Source organism: Leptinotarsa decemlineata, unplaced genomic scaffold (genome assembly GCF_025532065.1).
Source record: "Leptinotarsa decemlineata unplaced genomic scaffold, Ldec_3_MD MMD2_tig00026328_RagTag_RagTag, whole genome shotgun sequence".
NCBI classification, from domain to species: domain Eukaryota; kingdom Metazoa; phylum Arthropoda; class Insecta; order Coleoptera; family Chrysomelidae; genus Leptinotarsa; species Leptinotarsa decemlineata.
Genome location: NW_027412688.1, coordinates 490,085 through 506,270, shown reverse-complemented (window position 1 = coordinate 506,270; position 16,186 = coordinate 490,085). Strand labels below are relative to the sequence as shown.

The window sequence follows — 16,186 nt, the reverse complement described above, 5'->3', positions numbered from 1 at the left end:
ATTTGACATTCATTAGTTGAGAAACTATTAACGTAGTCGCTACAATTACAGTCATCATCTTTATCTGAGGTTACTGTGTTCAAATAACAGACACCTGTGTCCAAAGTATGACTGCATCCAATGGAATTATTTTGGGAGAAAACATTAAAATTCTCAATAATTCAACCCATTCTTATCATCACATTCAACTTTGAAATTTATTCCTACTCCACCGGAAATGACTCAAATATTTTCATTTGAAAACCAGACAAGTAGGCATCAATAAATTCCCTGTTTTTTAAGACTTTGGGGAAATTAACAAGCTAGAAACAGTTCATCACTCATAGTTTTCAGAAAAGCAATTACATAGCTATTTTAATCATTTGTATTTTTGATCCTTTCATATATAAATTCATTATTTTATTTTATTTATTCATTGATTCCATAATCTACTGGATAATTTATATTTATTGTTCCATTTTACTGATCCAGAATAATTTGAATCATAATATATAAAGACTTATGTACATGTTACACGTTGTCAATAAGTTTTTTTTATATTACCAGGCAATAAAGTTCATTTTAATTTGATTTTGAGTAAATGTAAGTTTTCCAGTAGTACTAGTATACATGCATATCAATATATTCATATATTAGGATAATCTATTGAAATAAATACATTCTTCTTCTTCTTGTCTTATGATATATATAATGAAATTACTTGATATTTTATTTAAAGACAAAAGAAGAATCTATTCATTTCAACAGGTTATCCTAATATATAAATATGCTCATATGCATATCCATATATAAAGCAAATATTACTGAAAAGCTTACTTTTACTCAAAATCAAATCAAAATATATACTGAAGTTTTGGTGATTGAGAAAAGTGCTTGTTTTTTGATTCATGCTTTACCGTTTACATAAAATACAAATAATAGAGGGTCAATCATGCTGCCCTGTGTAATACCTACTGACAGTGAACCTTTCCAGAGAAATATTTAATGATTTGTTACTCTTTAATTACTTTTTGTTTAAGGTTTGACCAGGACCTATGAGCCCATATTCCCCCTTAAGAAGGTAAACATTATATAATTGTTACCTGGACCGCAAAATGAAGGTGCGTTATCAACCTTATGCCTCCATACACCAATGAAAATTCTCAATTTTGCCCCTTATCCCCCTATGAAGGTAAAAATTGTATAATTTGTTACCTGGAAGACATAATGAAGGTGCATTATCTACCTTATGTCTCCGTAAACCAATGAAGATTCTGAATTTAGCCCTTTATGAAGGTAAACATTGTATAATTGTTACCTGGAACGCAAAATGAAGGTGCGTTATCGACCTTATGCCTCCATACACCAATAAGATTCTCAATTTTGCCCCTTATCCCCTTATGAAGGTAGAAATTGTATAATTTGTTACCTGGAAGACATAATGAAGGTGCATTATCTAACTTATGTCTCCGTAAACCAATGAAGATTCTGAATTTAGCCCATTTTTGAAGGTAAACACTGTATAATTTGTTACCTGAAAAGCATAATGAAGGTGCATTATCCACCTTCTGTCTCAGTACACCAATGAAGGTTCTCAATTTAGCCCCGTACCCCCTTATGAAGGTAAAAATTGTATAATTTGTTACCTGGAAGACATAATGAAGGTGCATTATCTACCTTATGTCTCCGTAAACCAATGAAGATTCTGAATTTAGCCCTTTATTAAGGTAAACATTGTATAATTTGTTACCTGAAAAGCATAATGAAGGTGCTTTATCCACCTTCTGTCTCAGTACACCAATGAAGATTCTGAATTTAGCTCCTTATGAGGGTAAACACTGTATAATTTACTTGAAAAACATAACGAAGGTGTGTTATCCACCTTCTGTCTCAGTACGCCAATGAAGATTCTGAATTTAGCTCCTTATAAAGGTAAATATTGTATAATTTGTTACCTGAAAAGCGCAATGAGGGTGCTTTATCTGCCTTATGCCTCAGTACATCAATGAAGATTCTCAATTTAGCCCCTTATCCCCTTATGAAGGTAAAAATTGTATAATCTCTTACCTGGAAAGCATAATGAAGGTGCGTTATCCACCTTCTGTCTCCGTACACCAAGACGTCGCGTTCCTCCTTGAAACAAGCAGTTTCGGCCCTCTTCAGCATTTCCCACTTGCTGAGAATTTTCATTGCAAACACCTTCTCCGATCCCTTGAACTTGACGACGCAAACCTCTCCAAAAGCACCCCGGCCGATGACTTTAACGATCTCGAAATCATCTCTGGTCAACCTCAGCGTTTTCACCGTGGTTGCAACAGGCTTGACTAAAAAAACAAATTGAATTGAATGGAGGCGAGTTTATCTAATGACAAAATTTTACCGTATTCTATAAAATCCGAGACGGTTTTCTCTTTCCGCAAGCTGGAATTGCAGCATTCGTCGTAGAGCACGATAAGGAGGTCGATGAGCGTTTCGATGCTGAAACTCTGATCTTTTGCCACTGCAGGCCCTCCAAGGAACATTAACTCGAGCTGTTTGAGTCGGCGTTCCCCTGGAGCACCCTGCATGGCTCCCACACTCATTTCACTCATTGGTATATGTCATCAGAAGCTGGAACAATAAAGAGAACGTTTAGATTAGTTTCACATCAAAGGTAACTGGTTTCAATAGAGTATGTATCCTTTATTGTGAGAAAATTTCAAAGTGATGTCAAAAACCTAATACAAAATTGCTGTGATAGTCACCAAAAATGTACAGTATACAATGTCGAAGTAAAAAATATCAAGATCAGGAATAATTGTTAAGTCTGAAGCTGTATAAAAATCTTGATAACAAAATTAATACTTAATGTATCAAAATGAACCTTCAAAGTATTCTTCACGATCATTATAGGCTTCCTCCACCAAAATTTACACAGACAAAATAATTATGTATCTTAAATAGACACATAACAAAACACATATCAGTCAGAAGATGAACCTAAATAACTTATAACAAGACATACAACAAAACATGAATTGGTCAGGATATAATGAATGAAGGTACATCATATCGGATGCTACATCAAACCAGGGTAATTGCACTAACACAAGATGACTTCAGTATTGAAATTTAATCCAATTTGAAATGTTTCAATAAATAAATCAGTAACCTAGTAGTATGGTTTTTCAGTGAGTATAGATTTCAATGCTTTTTTTAAAGATTGTTGAGCTTTTATCTCTAGTGGTAGATTGTTATAATAATAATAATAATAATATTTTATTGGTTCTTCTGGATCATAACTCAATGATATAGAACAAGTCAGTGTAATATGATATAAATAAACTTATAAAAAAGAAAAAATTATGTACATATAGGATATGAACAGTTATGTAAAATTATATATTAAAACTTATAACTAGGTAAAATTATAATATATTAACAACCCTAGATGACAATCTCAATTTTTCAGTTATATTGATAAGTCATTTATAAACTCTTCAATGGAGTAGTAGGCTTTATCAATCAGAAAGTTTTTTAGGAACGGTTTAAATTTTCTTAGTGACATTTTTCTAACATGATTTGGCAATTTGTTAAATAGCCTGACACCCATGAAAATTGGACTTGATTCTGATCTAGCCAGTCTATGATTTGGTATTTCTAACAATGTTGAATTTCTTGTGCCGTAATTATTTTTGTTTAAGAAGGTAAAAGGTCGCCGATCCGATTTTACAAAAATTAACAGCTGGTACATATAAATGCATATATAGATAGATAGATCTTTATTTAAATAGGATATCCTAATAATATACAAATCAACTAGAATGGTAGAAATAAAAAAAAAAGGTATGTGTTACATCTAGAAATGACTTAAATGTATGACAAACATAAGCTCAATAAAATATTTTTAAAGACATTACTACAAAACAGCAACATTATACATTCGAAAAATTTCAATGCAACATGTAGAAAGATAAATTACATAATTATTTGAAATATATAACGAACATTAGATGAATGGAATTATACAAATCACAGCTACAGGTAACAAAGACATAATACATATCATATTTGTTCATTTAAAACAAATTTCTTCAGTTCATTTTTGAACATGTTCAGAGATGGGCTATTTTTAATTGCATTAGGTAATTTGTTGAACCGATCAAAACCCTTGAAAAACAATGAGTTCATAGTATTTTTGTTTTTTGTTCTGTTAATATATAAGTTATTATTATTTCGAGTGAAGTGGTGGTGAATATCGATGGTGGTGGTGGTGGTGAATATCGATGAAAGACAATATACTGATTAAAATAAGATGGTCCTAAATTGTTCAATATTTTGTATACGAAGATCATTGTGAAGTATAGCAGTCTTTGGGAAATGGATTGCCAATTTAAAACATTGAGCATAATAGTGATAGGAGTATCTCTACGGCACTTCAAAATGATTCTCATACCACGATTCTGAAGTTTTTGGAGTTGAGACAATTTATTCTGATTGAATAGATATAGGATAGAGTGTGGCTGAACAATTGACTTGTAAACTGTGATACTTGACTCCGTTGAAAGATTATTGGCAATTCTAGAAAAAAAGAATAATTTCTTTGAATTTTTTTTATGAATATACTCAAAATGTTCATCAAACGATATAGTGTTATCTATCTGGAATCCCAGATATTTAGTTGAATTCACTATTTCAATTTTGTCATCATCAATGTTGAGATTAATAGTTTTAGAGTCTATTTGGCTGTATTTAAATTTGGTGGTGATTATCATCGCTTTAGTTTTCATCACATTCAGCTTGAGTTTATTAATTTTTAAATACTTGTTGACACTTGCTAGAGTATTATTCATTTTTTGTATAGCCATCGTAAGGTTCACATCGCTACATGCCAATAGAGTATCATCAGCAAAAAAGTTCATAAATTCACAGTCGACAAACAATGGCATGTCGTTTAAATATAGTATGAATAGTATTTTACAACCATTGAATATAAGATAGTCTTTGACCAGATTTGAGGTTGGAATAGGTAATCTAATATTTTCTGCCTGCCAAGTACTATAATTCGTTTGATGACTTCAAAGCTGTTGATAAGTTTTCTTATCAGGCATGCAGTTTCCAATATGAATATGCTACTACTGTCAGAATCTTATACTTGATAAATAATGGTTGACAAGAATCTCGTTTATTTGCTTTACACATGTACCGTATTGCACGTTTTCGTTGGTATAAAACTGATTGCATGTTGTTGTTACGGACCCCCCAAAAGGCATTGATATAATGCAGATGAGATTGAATTAGTGAATGACAAATCATCTTTGCGTTGGTCAGTTCGAGTTCATTGGATATGACACGAACTGCATAACATACAGATGCAATTTTGCTTTTGAAAGCCTCAATATGATTGTTGAAATTCGGTTTGCTATCAATGCGTAACTCCAGGAATGATGTATTACATTTATTCTCGATTCCCTTAGTGGAACATTTTCAATCTGCCCTCTGAAAGCACCAACACTGTTCTTTAAGACATTCAAAGAAAGCTTATTTGAGTTACACCATTTTCTAATTAGGTTGACATCATTATGAATAAATTCATTTAAAGAATCTAAATCCGAACTTTGCCACATTATGGTGGTGTCTTAGGCATACAGTGTAAAATTTCCAGATATTTTGACATCTGGTAAATCATTGATATACACCAAAAAGAAGAGCGGGCCCAGTTTTGAGCCTTGAGGTACGCCAGTCTTCAAGTATGCTTAGTGTGTTGATCTTAATGTCAAATTCAACATTGAACCGATAAAACGTGGAGTACCACAAGGTTCGGTACTTGGGCCTTTTTTATTCTTTGTGTACATAAACCACTTATGTCAAAGTATTATACCAACAAAATGTAACGTTTTTTCATTCCAGGCGAGTGAAAACCCATAGTACCACAAATAAGACTTTATCAACCTGATATAAAGATTAGTTATGTATCTAGTAAATTAATACATTCTATTAATCCATAGTTTATTAATTCCAGATTACAAAGATTAGAAGTTGTATTTTTTTCATATTGATTTTGCTTTAAAAAAATGTAATGTGAAAGTATCACATGTTTCACATATTCTACTAAAGATCTAAGGTATCATGGGAAATATGGTATGGGTAAAGTAGTAACCGCTAAAAAGGTTGATGATGTATACAGCAAATAATTTTGTTGACTAGAAAGATCAAATCTATGACTGGCTCTCTTGGAATGGATTTAAAAAAAGATGTGGCAATGAAAACAAATGTCATAGACTAATGAAACAAACTAATACTTACGTTTCTGACATCGAATTTTTCTTCAGGCTTTTTTGAGAGACGTTCGAAGATCTGTGGAAATCCTGATCATGGCCTTGATTTAAGAAAGAAAATCTACAATAAATACCACAAACCCTGAGATCGAGCAGAATGAGGAGGATTAACCTATATATAAATATTTTGAAAGCAGTTGCAGAAATTCGGAAAACTGACAAGAGTTTAGGAGACAATATAAGCCTCAATCACCTTATTGGATTGCCTAGTACATTTTAACACTGGTCATTTATATGCACTCTACTGAAAACCATCAGCAGCAGTAGCAGCCATTTTTGTCATAACTCATAAAGTCATAACCCCCACCGAGCCCTGAATACCGAACGTACTACGTACTACGAATTACGAATTGCTGCATTTCATTCTTCTTTCTTCTAAGGAAAGATATAATCATCCAATTGCCATCTATCGGAAATATCAGAAACTAGTCAAACGGTAAAACAAAGCCTTGCCTGGAGTTCCGTTTCCTCGTCGATGTGGGTGCACGTGTAGCGGCTGTTCTCATCGCCGAGGGAACGAGAGCTGACGACATCATTGCACGTGCATGCAGACAATACTTATGTGTGTAGGGATAGTATAATCAATTGTATATATCCGCCGTGGGAAGACGTTCAAGCAATTTATAAAATGAGAAGCATTATCAAAAAGTGCAGTATTGTGTAAAGCAAGACTTCTGCATTTACAGGACAAAGTTCACAGCTAGAAGAGAGCTGGTCATATAGCGCCGATAAAGAAAACTGAGGCCATTAAATCAAGGAGGAAAGGAAATAAAGTCCTGTCATCTGCTCCCATTGTGGTTTCTTTTGCTTTATATTCAATTTTACCTTTTCACCATCCTCATTCACATAAATTCAAAGTTGATCGACTCAAAACACAGCAAACACAAACAATAAAAATAAAATTCCATTTCACATTCTTGCTGTATAGTTTTTCAACTTAATCTTCATCAGCTGTTTACCATTTGAAGTCACAATTTGTTGAATACACTAGCTCCCTCATCGATGAAATTTTTTCCCATTTCTGACATATTCATGATTTCAATATGACTTGAATATTAAAAAAAATTATTGTAATTGAAAAACTTGGCTTATTATAGAAGTTGGCGAACTTTTTAGAAAGATGTGTCCATCCTGGCTTTCTTCTTACGATTTATAAGATAAACATACAACCTGACTCCTGTACAAAAAGCTAAAAGTTGAAATGGAAGGTCAGGCCGGTAAGGCAGGTACCTATAAGTATATACCAAAGGCTGGTAAACATAATTTTTTTAGAAACTTTTGCGACATTCCAGTACTACAGGCAAAAATACGTAGAATAATCTATTCGGATGAAGCACCAAAATATAATATAGTTGGACAAGTTACTCGTACTGAATGTACTATGAATACCCGAACGCACACTAATAGTTTTTTGGACCCTAGTACTGGGGCGTCATCTAGTGTTCTATAACAGTACAAGTCCACTTTTATCTGTTGTGATTTACAAAATCACAACATGACAAAGTGCCAAGTGACTCATTGATATTATAAATAAATATAAATAATTTGTAAAATCCCAACAAAGAACAATAACTCTATCAAAACATATAAGGTTCATAATTAAATTTAAAAAAATATTGTGTAGAAATAACGAAACTTTGATGGAATAAATTGGAAAAGTGGTTTAATCTGAAACCAAACCACCCATTTCTTAGCAAAGATGTTGTTCGAAAACAAAAACAAATGTTTGAATCTCAATCCAAACTTAGTGTATGATGAGGCCTGCGTAGATATTGTGAATAAAGTAAATGAAACCCTAAGCATATTTTACCAGTATGATGAATGTCACAAATGCGATTTTCAAAATTTAACCCTCTTGAGCCCTTCCACTAACACTTCCGTTGTCGTCAAAACCAGTTCTCCTATCCAATTTAAATATTCTTGGAAGGATAAGACCCAGGAATGCTGGTAAGTGTTTTCATTAACGCTTTGATTTGGTTGCTTAATGAAGTTTGTATCTAGGCCCCAATTACTTTACGAACACTATCGTTACGGATGGAATGTTACGGACACATGCACCCCGGTGTACGTGAAGGAACCTGCCGATGATGCATATCTGCGTACGTTGTATATATTTTTCAGAATACAATAGATATCAGGGGGAGTACTTGGGTTCATAGAAAATTGACATTTTAGTAAAATTAAGTAAAATTTGGAGCAGTCAGTTTCAATTTAAGAATGAATAGTATGTTTTTTTCAGCTATTTTGATGGCATTCGTAGTACTTTTCTGTTTTGGAACCATGTGGTATATGGTCAAGTGTATTTACAAGAACAGCAGCAAACTAAGACAACTGATTTCCTTGAGTACTGAGATAGAAACAGTGAGTTGGGTTTTTCATTCATTTATATATTAATTAATAATCAGTTAATTGTTGACAAAATTGACTGATCTGTTGAAATACATATGAAATTGCTTGATAAAATTGCATATATCATATAAAAATAAGTCTATCATCGATCTGAGCTGCAGTTTCATTGAGTGTTTTTCAAGGATTTGGGAGGCTCGTCTTCAGGAACGCCATTGGTGAATGACAGACCTGTAGCCCGTAAACATCCACATCGTATTAAATCCATAGACATTTTCAGAGGTTTCTGCATCACACTTATGATATTTGTGAATTATGGAGGAGGACAGTATTGGTTTTTCAAACATTCTGTTTGGAATGGTATTACTATTGCCGATTTGGTATTTCCATGGTAAATATGAAAACTTATACAAACTTAACACTTTACAAAACAATATAGCAGCTTCATTGATGTTTCTACTTGTAATGTTGTATTCAGAAAAGTTTCAGCAACTTTTGATTTAATTCCAATAGAGTAGGGATGTAAATAGTCCCCTAGTCTTATATTGAACAGTGCGTAATATCGAAGTTTGCACTGTAAACACCTCACTTTTTCAGGTTTCTATGGTTGATGGGGTTGTCACTGACAATATCACTCCAGAAAAAATTCAGATACCTAATTCCGAAACGCGTTATGATATTCACAGTGATACGTAGATCTTTTATATTGATAGCGATTGGTTTGATCTTGAATTCAAATAAAAACATGTCCACCATTGAAGATTTACGATTCCCCGGCGTCCTGCAGCGTATCGGATTGACCTACTTGGTAGTTGGAATACTGGAAATCGCATTCACTAAAAGGACCGAAGTAGATGTCAGTTTTTGAAAGACTATCAGCAAAAATTGTTGTTTACATTTATATATTTTCAGAACATCTCATGGGCGGCAGATATCAAAAAATCCTTCCGGCAGTGGATAACTGTTTCATTGTTGGTGTTCATACATACTTGCATTACGTTTCTTGTGGACGTGCCGTCATGCGGACGTGGATATTTGGGGCCAGGAGGATTGGACGAGGGGGGAAAGTACTTCAACTGCACAGGTGGTGTAGCGGGATATATAGATAGAGCTGTTTTCGGGCATCACATGTATAAGCATCCCGCATGTCAAAAGGTGTATGAAAATGTCGTCTATTATGATCCAGAAGGTAAGGGACATTTTAAAAGGGCATTTGATATATTCCTGAGAAAGAAGTTATTTCAAGCCCACTTTGAATTTGATGTTTCTGGAAAGTTTGTTAGCTAATGTTTTTTTAAACGCCCTGTATGTTTGTAATCATTATGCATACGAGGTCTGTTCAAAAAATTGAGTGAATTTTCAAATTTCGCGGGCTGCGTACAGTCGATTTGTGATTTTTTTATGTTGGTACACAAGTTCAGCTGTTTAGCTTGTTGAGTTTGTTGGTGAGAGGCATAAAAGTTAGAAGTGTTTTGCGTTTTTGGCGATTTTTTGCAATCGAATAAATTGGATCAAAGAATTTGCGTCAAATATTGTATAAAACATGGGATTAAGAGCTCAAAAACACTTGAAATGGTGACAGCGGCATACTGTGATTGTACTCTGAATAAAAAAAAATGTTCTCGAGTGGTGCAAGCTTTTCATGCAAAATGGGAATTTACTCGAGCTTCATTCAGACATATTAGGTGGCAAAGCTTAGATGATAAGAAGAAAAAAATGTTATATAATATATACCTTTTCATCGGTGGGGGAAACGGCTATAGATTTTTAAATATGTAAAAAAATACTGTTGCATGGACATACTCAAGCGCGTCAGATATTGATAGCATCAATGTCCTACGTATTTTTAATAATGTTGGTATGTTAATCTGATCGTTTGCATGATGTGGATGGTCGTACGTAAGGGTTAAAAGTGAAAAGAAAAAAATTTAATCGAGCGCGTCAGATTTTCTAAGGGGGTGTTGAGTGCAACAAAAATAAAGCTCTCATTCAATAATCTGACGATTTCGATCTGACGCAAACTCGCGGCCATTATTATAATGTGATGGATTAAGATATATATGGTTCATCTTTATGTTTTAGACATGCTGTGACATAATCTGACGATTATCTAGAGGGATTCGCTTAATCTGACAAAAACAATTTTTTTTTTAATTCATTGAACTCAATTGATTGAAAAGCTCAGGAAATAGCATGCAAATAAATGATTGTATGTTGTTCAAGTATATACTTGTATTTATAAAAAAATAATTTAAAAAAAATGCTCAAAAAAATTTAACTTTTTATAATCAATTGATTAATTAATGAAGAAAAGAGAAATGAAACTTTCTGTTATTTGCCGCTTTTATTTGTAACTAACATTACTGAAGTTTCGTCCTATAAGGACATTTTCAAACTTATACAATATACAATTTACAAATAAAAGTGGTAAAAACATAGAAAGTTTAATTTCTCTTTTCTTCATTATGATTTCCTACCACGTAGTAACGGCTACATTCATCAATTAATTGATTAATTAATAATCATCTTCATGTTCACCACGAACGAGTCTCTGGGATCATCTGTGATGGCGTCATGGCAACACAATTCAGAGTGGGGACGGAGTGAGAGAGTAATAGATAGAGAAAAAGTGAATAGAGAATAGAGGAATAGAAACTCAGAGAGGGAAATATAGGTATCACACAGCTGCACGCATTACACTTTATCGACGAAGTTTTGTTATTTCGGCTTGAGGAAATCGTCAGTTTATATATTTTCCGTTATCCTTGAATTATTTCCTTCAAAATAAAAAAAAATTAGCTACGTTCGAGAATGTCGAAATGACGTTATTTTTTACAACTTTGCTGCCCTCCCTTTTCTTTACGTCACTCTCAAATTGTCAGATTACTGGAATATACACTTTTTAGCAGGTAATTAACTCACCCTACCTTAATCTGACGCGCTCGAGAATTTCTGATGATCAATTTTTTTTTTTACTAATCTGATCCTTTATCCTTCACGGGCGGCCTTATATATGGGGCTCATATTTGGCGGAGGTACTCAACCGGGTACAAGGTATCCCCCTGTATATTAATCTGCCGCGCTTTAGTAAATCCCGAAATCCCCGCTTGGGTTCCCCCATTATATGCTCCGCTTGCGAGAGCAATACGAAGAAAACGTCCGGTATTGTGGAAAAACAATTCATATCTTTTGCCGATAATGCACATGCTCACTCGTCATTGCTTGTTCGTAAATTTTTAACCGAAAACAACACATTATTCAGCGGATCTGGCCCCTCTACGGCTTTTTTCTGTTCCCAAGATTGAAGAGATGCATGAAAGGGCGTCGTTTTGTGACGAATGAGGGGACAAAAACCGAACTGCCGAGATAACTTAAAGACATATAGCTTGTCAAATCTAGGAAGAGATATGAAAAATCTTTCTCTCTCTGTCTCTCACTATCTTTTAACGAACGTAGATCTAGTGGGAGGGACCAAAACGAAATTCAGAAAGCTCTTCCTACATTTAAAAAGCTTTATCAAAAAGAGGATATCAGAACTGCTTATATCAGAGATGGACTACCTTGAAGGGAACGAAATAGATATTGATGAATAAATAAATATTTTTTGAGGAAAATGAAAACTCACTTCATTTCATTCATATACCTCCGATGTTTATAGACGTGCTAGCCGGGGAAATGATAGTTTTTCGTAAAAAAAAATCCAGGTCTAATTACCTAGGAAAGTTGGAGAAAGTGAATGTTTTTAATTTTCATCCAGAATATTTATTTTTGGGCTCAAATATAATATTAAATACTTCATCAAACCCTTGTTCTGTTTTCCTTCTATCACTCCCAATAAATAGCTGCCTTTATTTTTATTTTCTAGGTATTTTAGGAACTTTAACCTCCATTTTTACGGTGTACCTAGGTGTTCAAGCTGGAATAACTTACCATACTTTCCAAAACCACCGAGAGAAAGTAATTCGTTGGATCGTTTGGGGCTTTTCTACCGTAAGTATTCCTTCATTCAGGAAAAATATCAGTTCACGACTTATTTTCAGGGCATATTGGGAGGAGCTCTCTGCAACTTCACCAGGAACGATGGCTGGATTCCTTTGAACAAGCAGCTTTGGTCGCTTTCATTTGCTTTGGTAACTTCCGGAATGGCATTCATCATACAGACCATCTTGTTCTTACTCGTTGATGTGTTGAAGAAGTGGGGAGGCAGGCCGCTGTTTTACCCCGGAATGAATGCCATCATTTTGTACATCGGCCATATACTGATGATGAACACATTTCCGTTCGGATGGAAGCCCAGTCTGATTACTCATGGAACGTACTTGTTCATGAATCTCTGGGGTACCTTCTTATGGGTTTCCATAGCAATATTTTTGTACAAGAATAATATGTTCTTGACCATTTGAATATGTCTCCCATTTGAATTTTTTTAGTCTCATAGAAGATACTTTCGACTGAGTGTATACATTTGTTATATATAAATGATATTGTTCTTTAATTATAGGTTTATCTAATGTATAATTGGGTTTTATTTTTTCCTCCTGCACTTGATAAAGTAAGAAATGATATCTTCAACTGGAACAGCTATAAAGTTTCATTTAGTTTTCATCAAAATCAGGTTTTGGAAATCACAAAATTACTGTATAATTTTTTTTAATACGGAGGATAAACTTAGAATTTAATGAAGTTAAAGACCCTGCCACGTCAATATATCTCTCAATGTTATAAAAACAGTGTTGGAGGAGAAACTTTTTAATAGTAGATGTAAATTTTGTAAGGTTCAGTGACTTCAGAAACGGGTACAGATTATTAGTTATTTGCATAGCTGCGAAAATTGAACTTCGCCTTTTACTATAACTTTATATACAGTGTGACCCATTTTTAATGGAAACACCCCCCTAGAATTTGAAGTTGTAAACCGATGTTATTAATTTTTTTTTGAAATGTCTAGTACTGAAAAGTCTACCTTGGGACAAAATTTTAAATGTTTATTAAAGTTTCAGGGCTTACTACGATATTTTTTCTTAGTCGAAAATCGGGATTTTTTATAAGCGATTTTTATATCGAAAAAATCACTACGCCACTGGATTCAGAGTGCCTCTAAACAGGTGTGACCAAAATTTCATGAAAAAATATTCATAATTAACAAAGTTATGACAACTCAAAAATTCGAAAACTCGAACAGCTAACAGTTACAAAAAACACCCTACATCAACAGATATAGCCATGAGAATATTTTTTTATGATTTCAACAATAAAGTGCCACCAGATGAAAAAAAAAACAAATAGCGTAAATATTTTTAATGAAAATAACGGAATTACATTCAAGTTTTCACGCAAATTAACTAAAACTAAGACCTAATATTCCAATTTAAATCTTTGTTGCCATGGAAATGATATTACAGTTTGACACTTGTGAAAGATTTCAACAATATTCACCCTACAGTTCTTCGAATTATTTTGTGTCATGGCTGCAAGATCGAGCGTAAGAGAGAAAATTGAAATTGTACGCCTTTCGGTAGATGACGTTAGAAGTGCTAGAGAGGTTTGTAGAGTATTTAATGAGAGACATCCAGATCGTCCTCATATTAGCTGAGGTACGGTAAATAAAATAAATAAAATATTCAATGAAACTGGTGCAGTATCAAAAATGATGTTAAAAAGTAATCCTGTACAAAGACGAAACAGGAATGATCAAATCATTTTAGATTATTTCGGAAATAATCCTAATGCTAGTATAAGGAATGCCACTTTAGATTTGAATATTCCACGAGAAACTATTCGGAGATGTCTCAAGGCGAAGAATATTAAACCTTTCAAGCCAAAATTTTTACACACACTTCAAGAAGGCGACGAAGCAAGACGCCTGGAATATTATTTATGGGCCCAAGGGGAATATTTAAACAATATAAATTTCCTAAAAATATTTTATATACCGACGAAGCCACTTTCACTACAAATGAAGTAGTGTCATCACAGAATTGTCGCTATTGGGCAGCGGATAATCCGAACTGGGTAATAAACTGTAATAGCCAGTATTCCCAAAAAATCAACGTCTGGGTTGGGATATTGAAAGAACGAATTATTGGACCTTTCTTTTTTGAGGAAAACATTAATGCGCAGAGGTTTCTAGAATTTTTAAACACAGAGTTTTGGGATGCTATTCACGAGCTGCCAATCAATGAACGATCAAATTTAATTGTCCAGTTAGATGGGTGTTCAGTTCATTATGCCAGAGCTGTGAGGCAATGGCTTAACGAACATTTTCCAAACCAATGGATAGGCCGTGGTAGTCAGTTTATAGAGTGGCCACCCAGATCTCCAGACCTCACAGTTTTGGACTTTTTTCTCTGGGGACTTCTCGCACAAAAGGTTTACAAAAACCGCTCAAGAGATAGAAATGAACTTTGTGCAAGAATTCGAGAGGTATGTGCAGATATTAGCCCTCAAGAACTAAGGAACGTGATCAGAAACATACGTAAGCGCTACGACACATATATTGAAATACGTAGTGGATTAGTAGAGGCTACTAGAATATGAGTTAGAATTAATTGTTGCACTGAATCGAAACATTTCAATAATTAGTTATTAGTTACGTTTATTAAATTTTTTTGCTTCATTGTTAGTTGAATTGTGTGAATGTTAATTCCGTTATTTTCATTAAAAATATTTACGCTATTTGTTTTTTTTTCATCTGGCGGCACTTTATTGTTATGTTGAAATCATAAAAAATGATATATTGTGACTGTTAGCTGTGTGAGTTTTCGAATTTTTGAGTTGTCATAACTTTGTTAATAATGAATATTTTTTTCATGAAATTTTGGTCACACCCATTTAGAGGAACTCTGAATCCAGTGGCGTAGTGATTTTTTCAATAAAAAAATCGCTAATAAAAAATCCCGATTTTTGATTAAGAAAAAATATCGTAGTATGCCCTGAAACTTTAATAAACATTTAAAATTTTGTCCCAAGGTAGACCTTTTAGTACTTGACATTTGAAAAAAAAATATTAAAATCGATTTACAACTTCAAATTTTAGGGGGGTGTTTCCATTAAAAATGGGTCACACTGTATGTAGTTAGAACTTAATATTGTTATTCTTTTTGTGTGGTTGTAGTAATAAAAACGATTATTATTATTATTATACGAATTTGAGTTTAGAGAATTTCTCTTACTAATTGTTTATTTCTGGACAGGTTCAATAAACTTGCGGATCTCGTTTCATATTCTCGAATATCACAATGTCTACTTGTGATGCACTCTTTGGAAACTTTGGTGTAGTAGTAAATATTACTAGAGTTCTATGCCAACACCAAACTGTTATTTTAACACCTCGACAAGTGTTTCGATCACCAAGTGATCATCTTCAAGCTGACCACATTATTCAATTGTCTCGGAACAAACAAAACACTAGAAAGTTTGCTAGTCACAGATTTGGTATGATCAGACCAGCTCAATCCATTATCAATAAGGAATCCTAATAAACTTATACTCTTTGTTGGATGAATATTTGGATTGGAAGATACAGTTATATTTTGAGTTTTATT

The 16,186-nt window shown here is 33.6% G+C and overlaps 2 protein-coding genes across 5 annotated transcripts in view; one reads left to right on the top strand and one right to left on the bottom strand.

The window, feature by feature from the left end:
* gek (serine/threonine-protein kinase gek) overlaps positions 1–6,647 on the bottom strand; it is a 65,265-nt gene extending 58,618 nt beyond the window's left edge. For 3 of the 4 annotated variants that reach the window (XM_074182192.1, XM_023170756.2, XM_074182194.1), the window contains exons 1-4: positions 6,490–6,647; positions 6,265–6,357; positions 2,360–2,589; positions 2,047–2,303 (exon numbers count right to left, since the gene is read on the bottom strand). In XM_074182192.1, coding sequence (XP_074038293.1) covers positions 2,047–2,303; positions 2,360–2,570 — 468 coding nt within the window. In that variant the 5' untranslated portion in view covers positions 2,571–2,589; positions 6,265–6,357; positions 6,490–6,647. The remainder of the gene's footprint in view (positions 1–2,046; positions 2,304–2,359; positions 2,590–6,264; positions 6,358–6,489) is intronic. The other variant, XM_074182193.1, reaches the window with a different exon arrangement.
* A 1,109-nt stretch (positions 6,648–7,756) lies between these two features.
* Positions 7,757–13,160, top strand: LOC111514502 (heparan-alpha-glucosaminide N-acetyltransferase). Its single transcript, XM_023170738.2, has 8 exons — positions 7,757–8,243; positions 8,298–8,395; positions 8,536–8,657; positions 8,828–9,033; positions 9,240–9,498; positions 9,555–9,831; positions 12,508–12,632; positions 12,683–13,160. The coding sequence occupies exons 1-8, from the start codon at positions 7,996–7,998 to the stop codon at positions 13,043–13,045; spliced, it is 1,698 nt and encodes a 565-aa protein (XP_023026506.2). The 5' UTR covers positions 7,757–7,995; the 3' UTR covers positions 13,046–13,160.
* Positions 13,161–16,186: the final 3,026 nt, after the last annotated feature.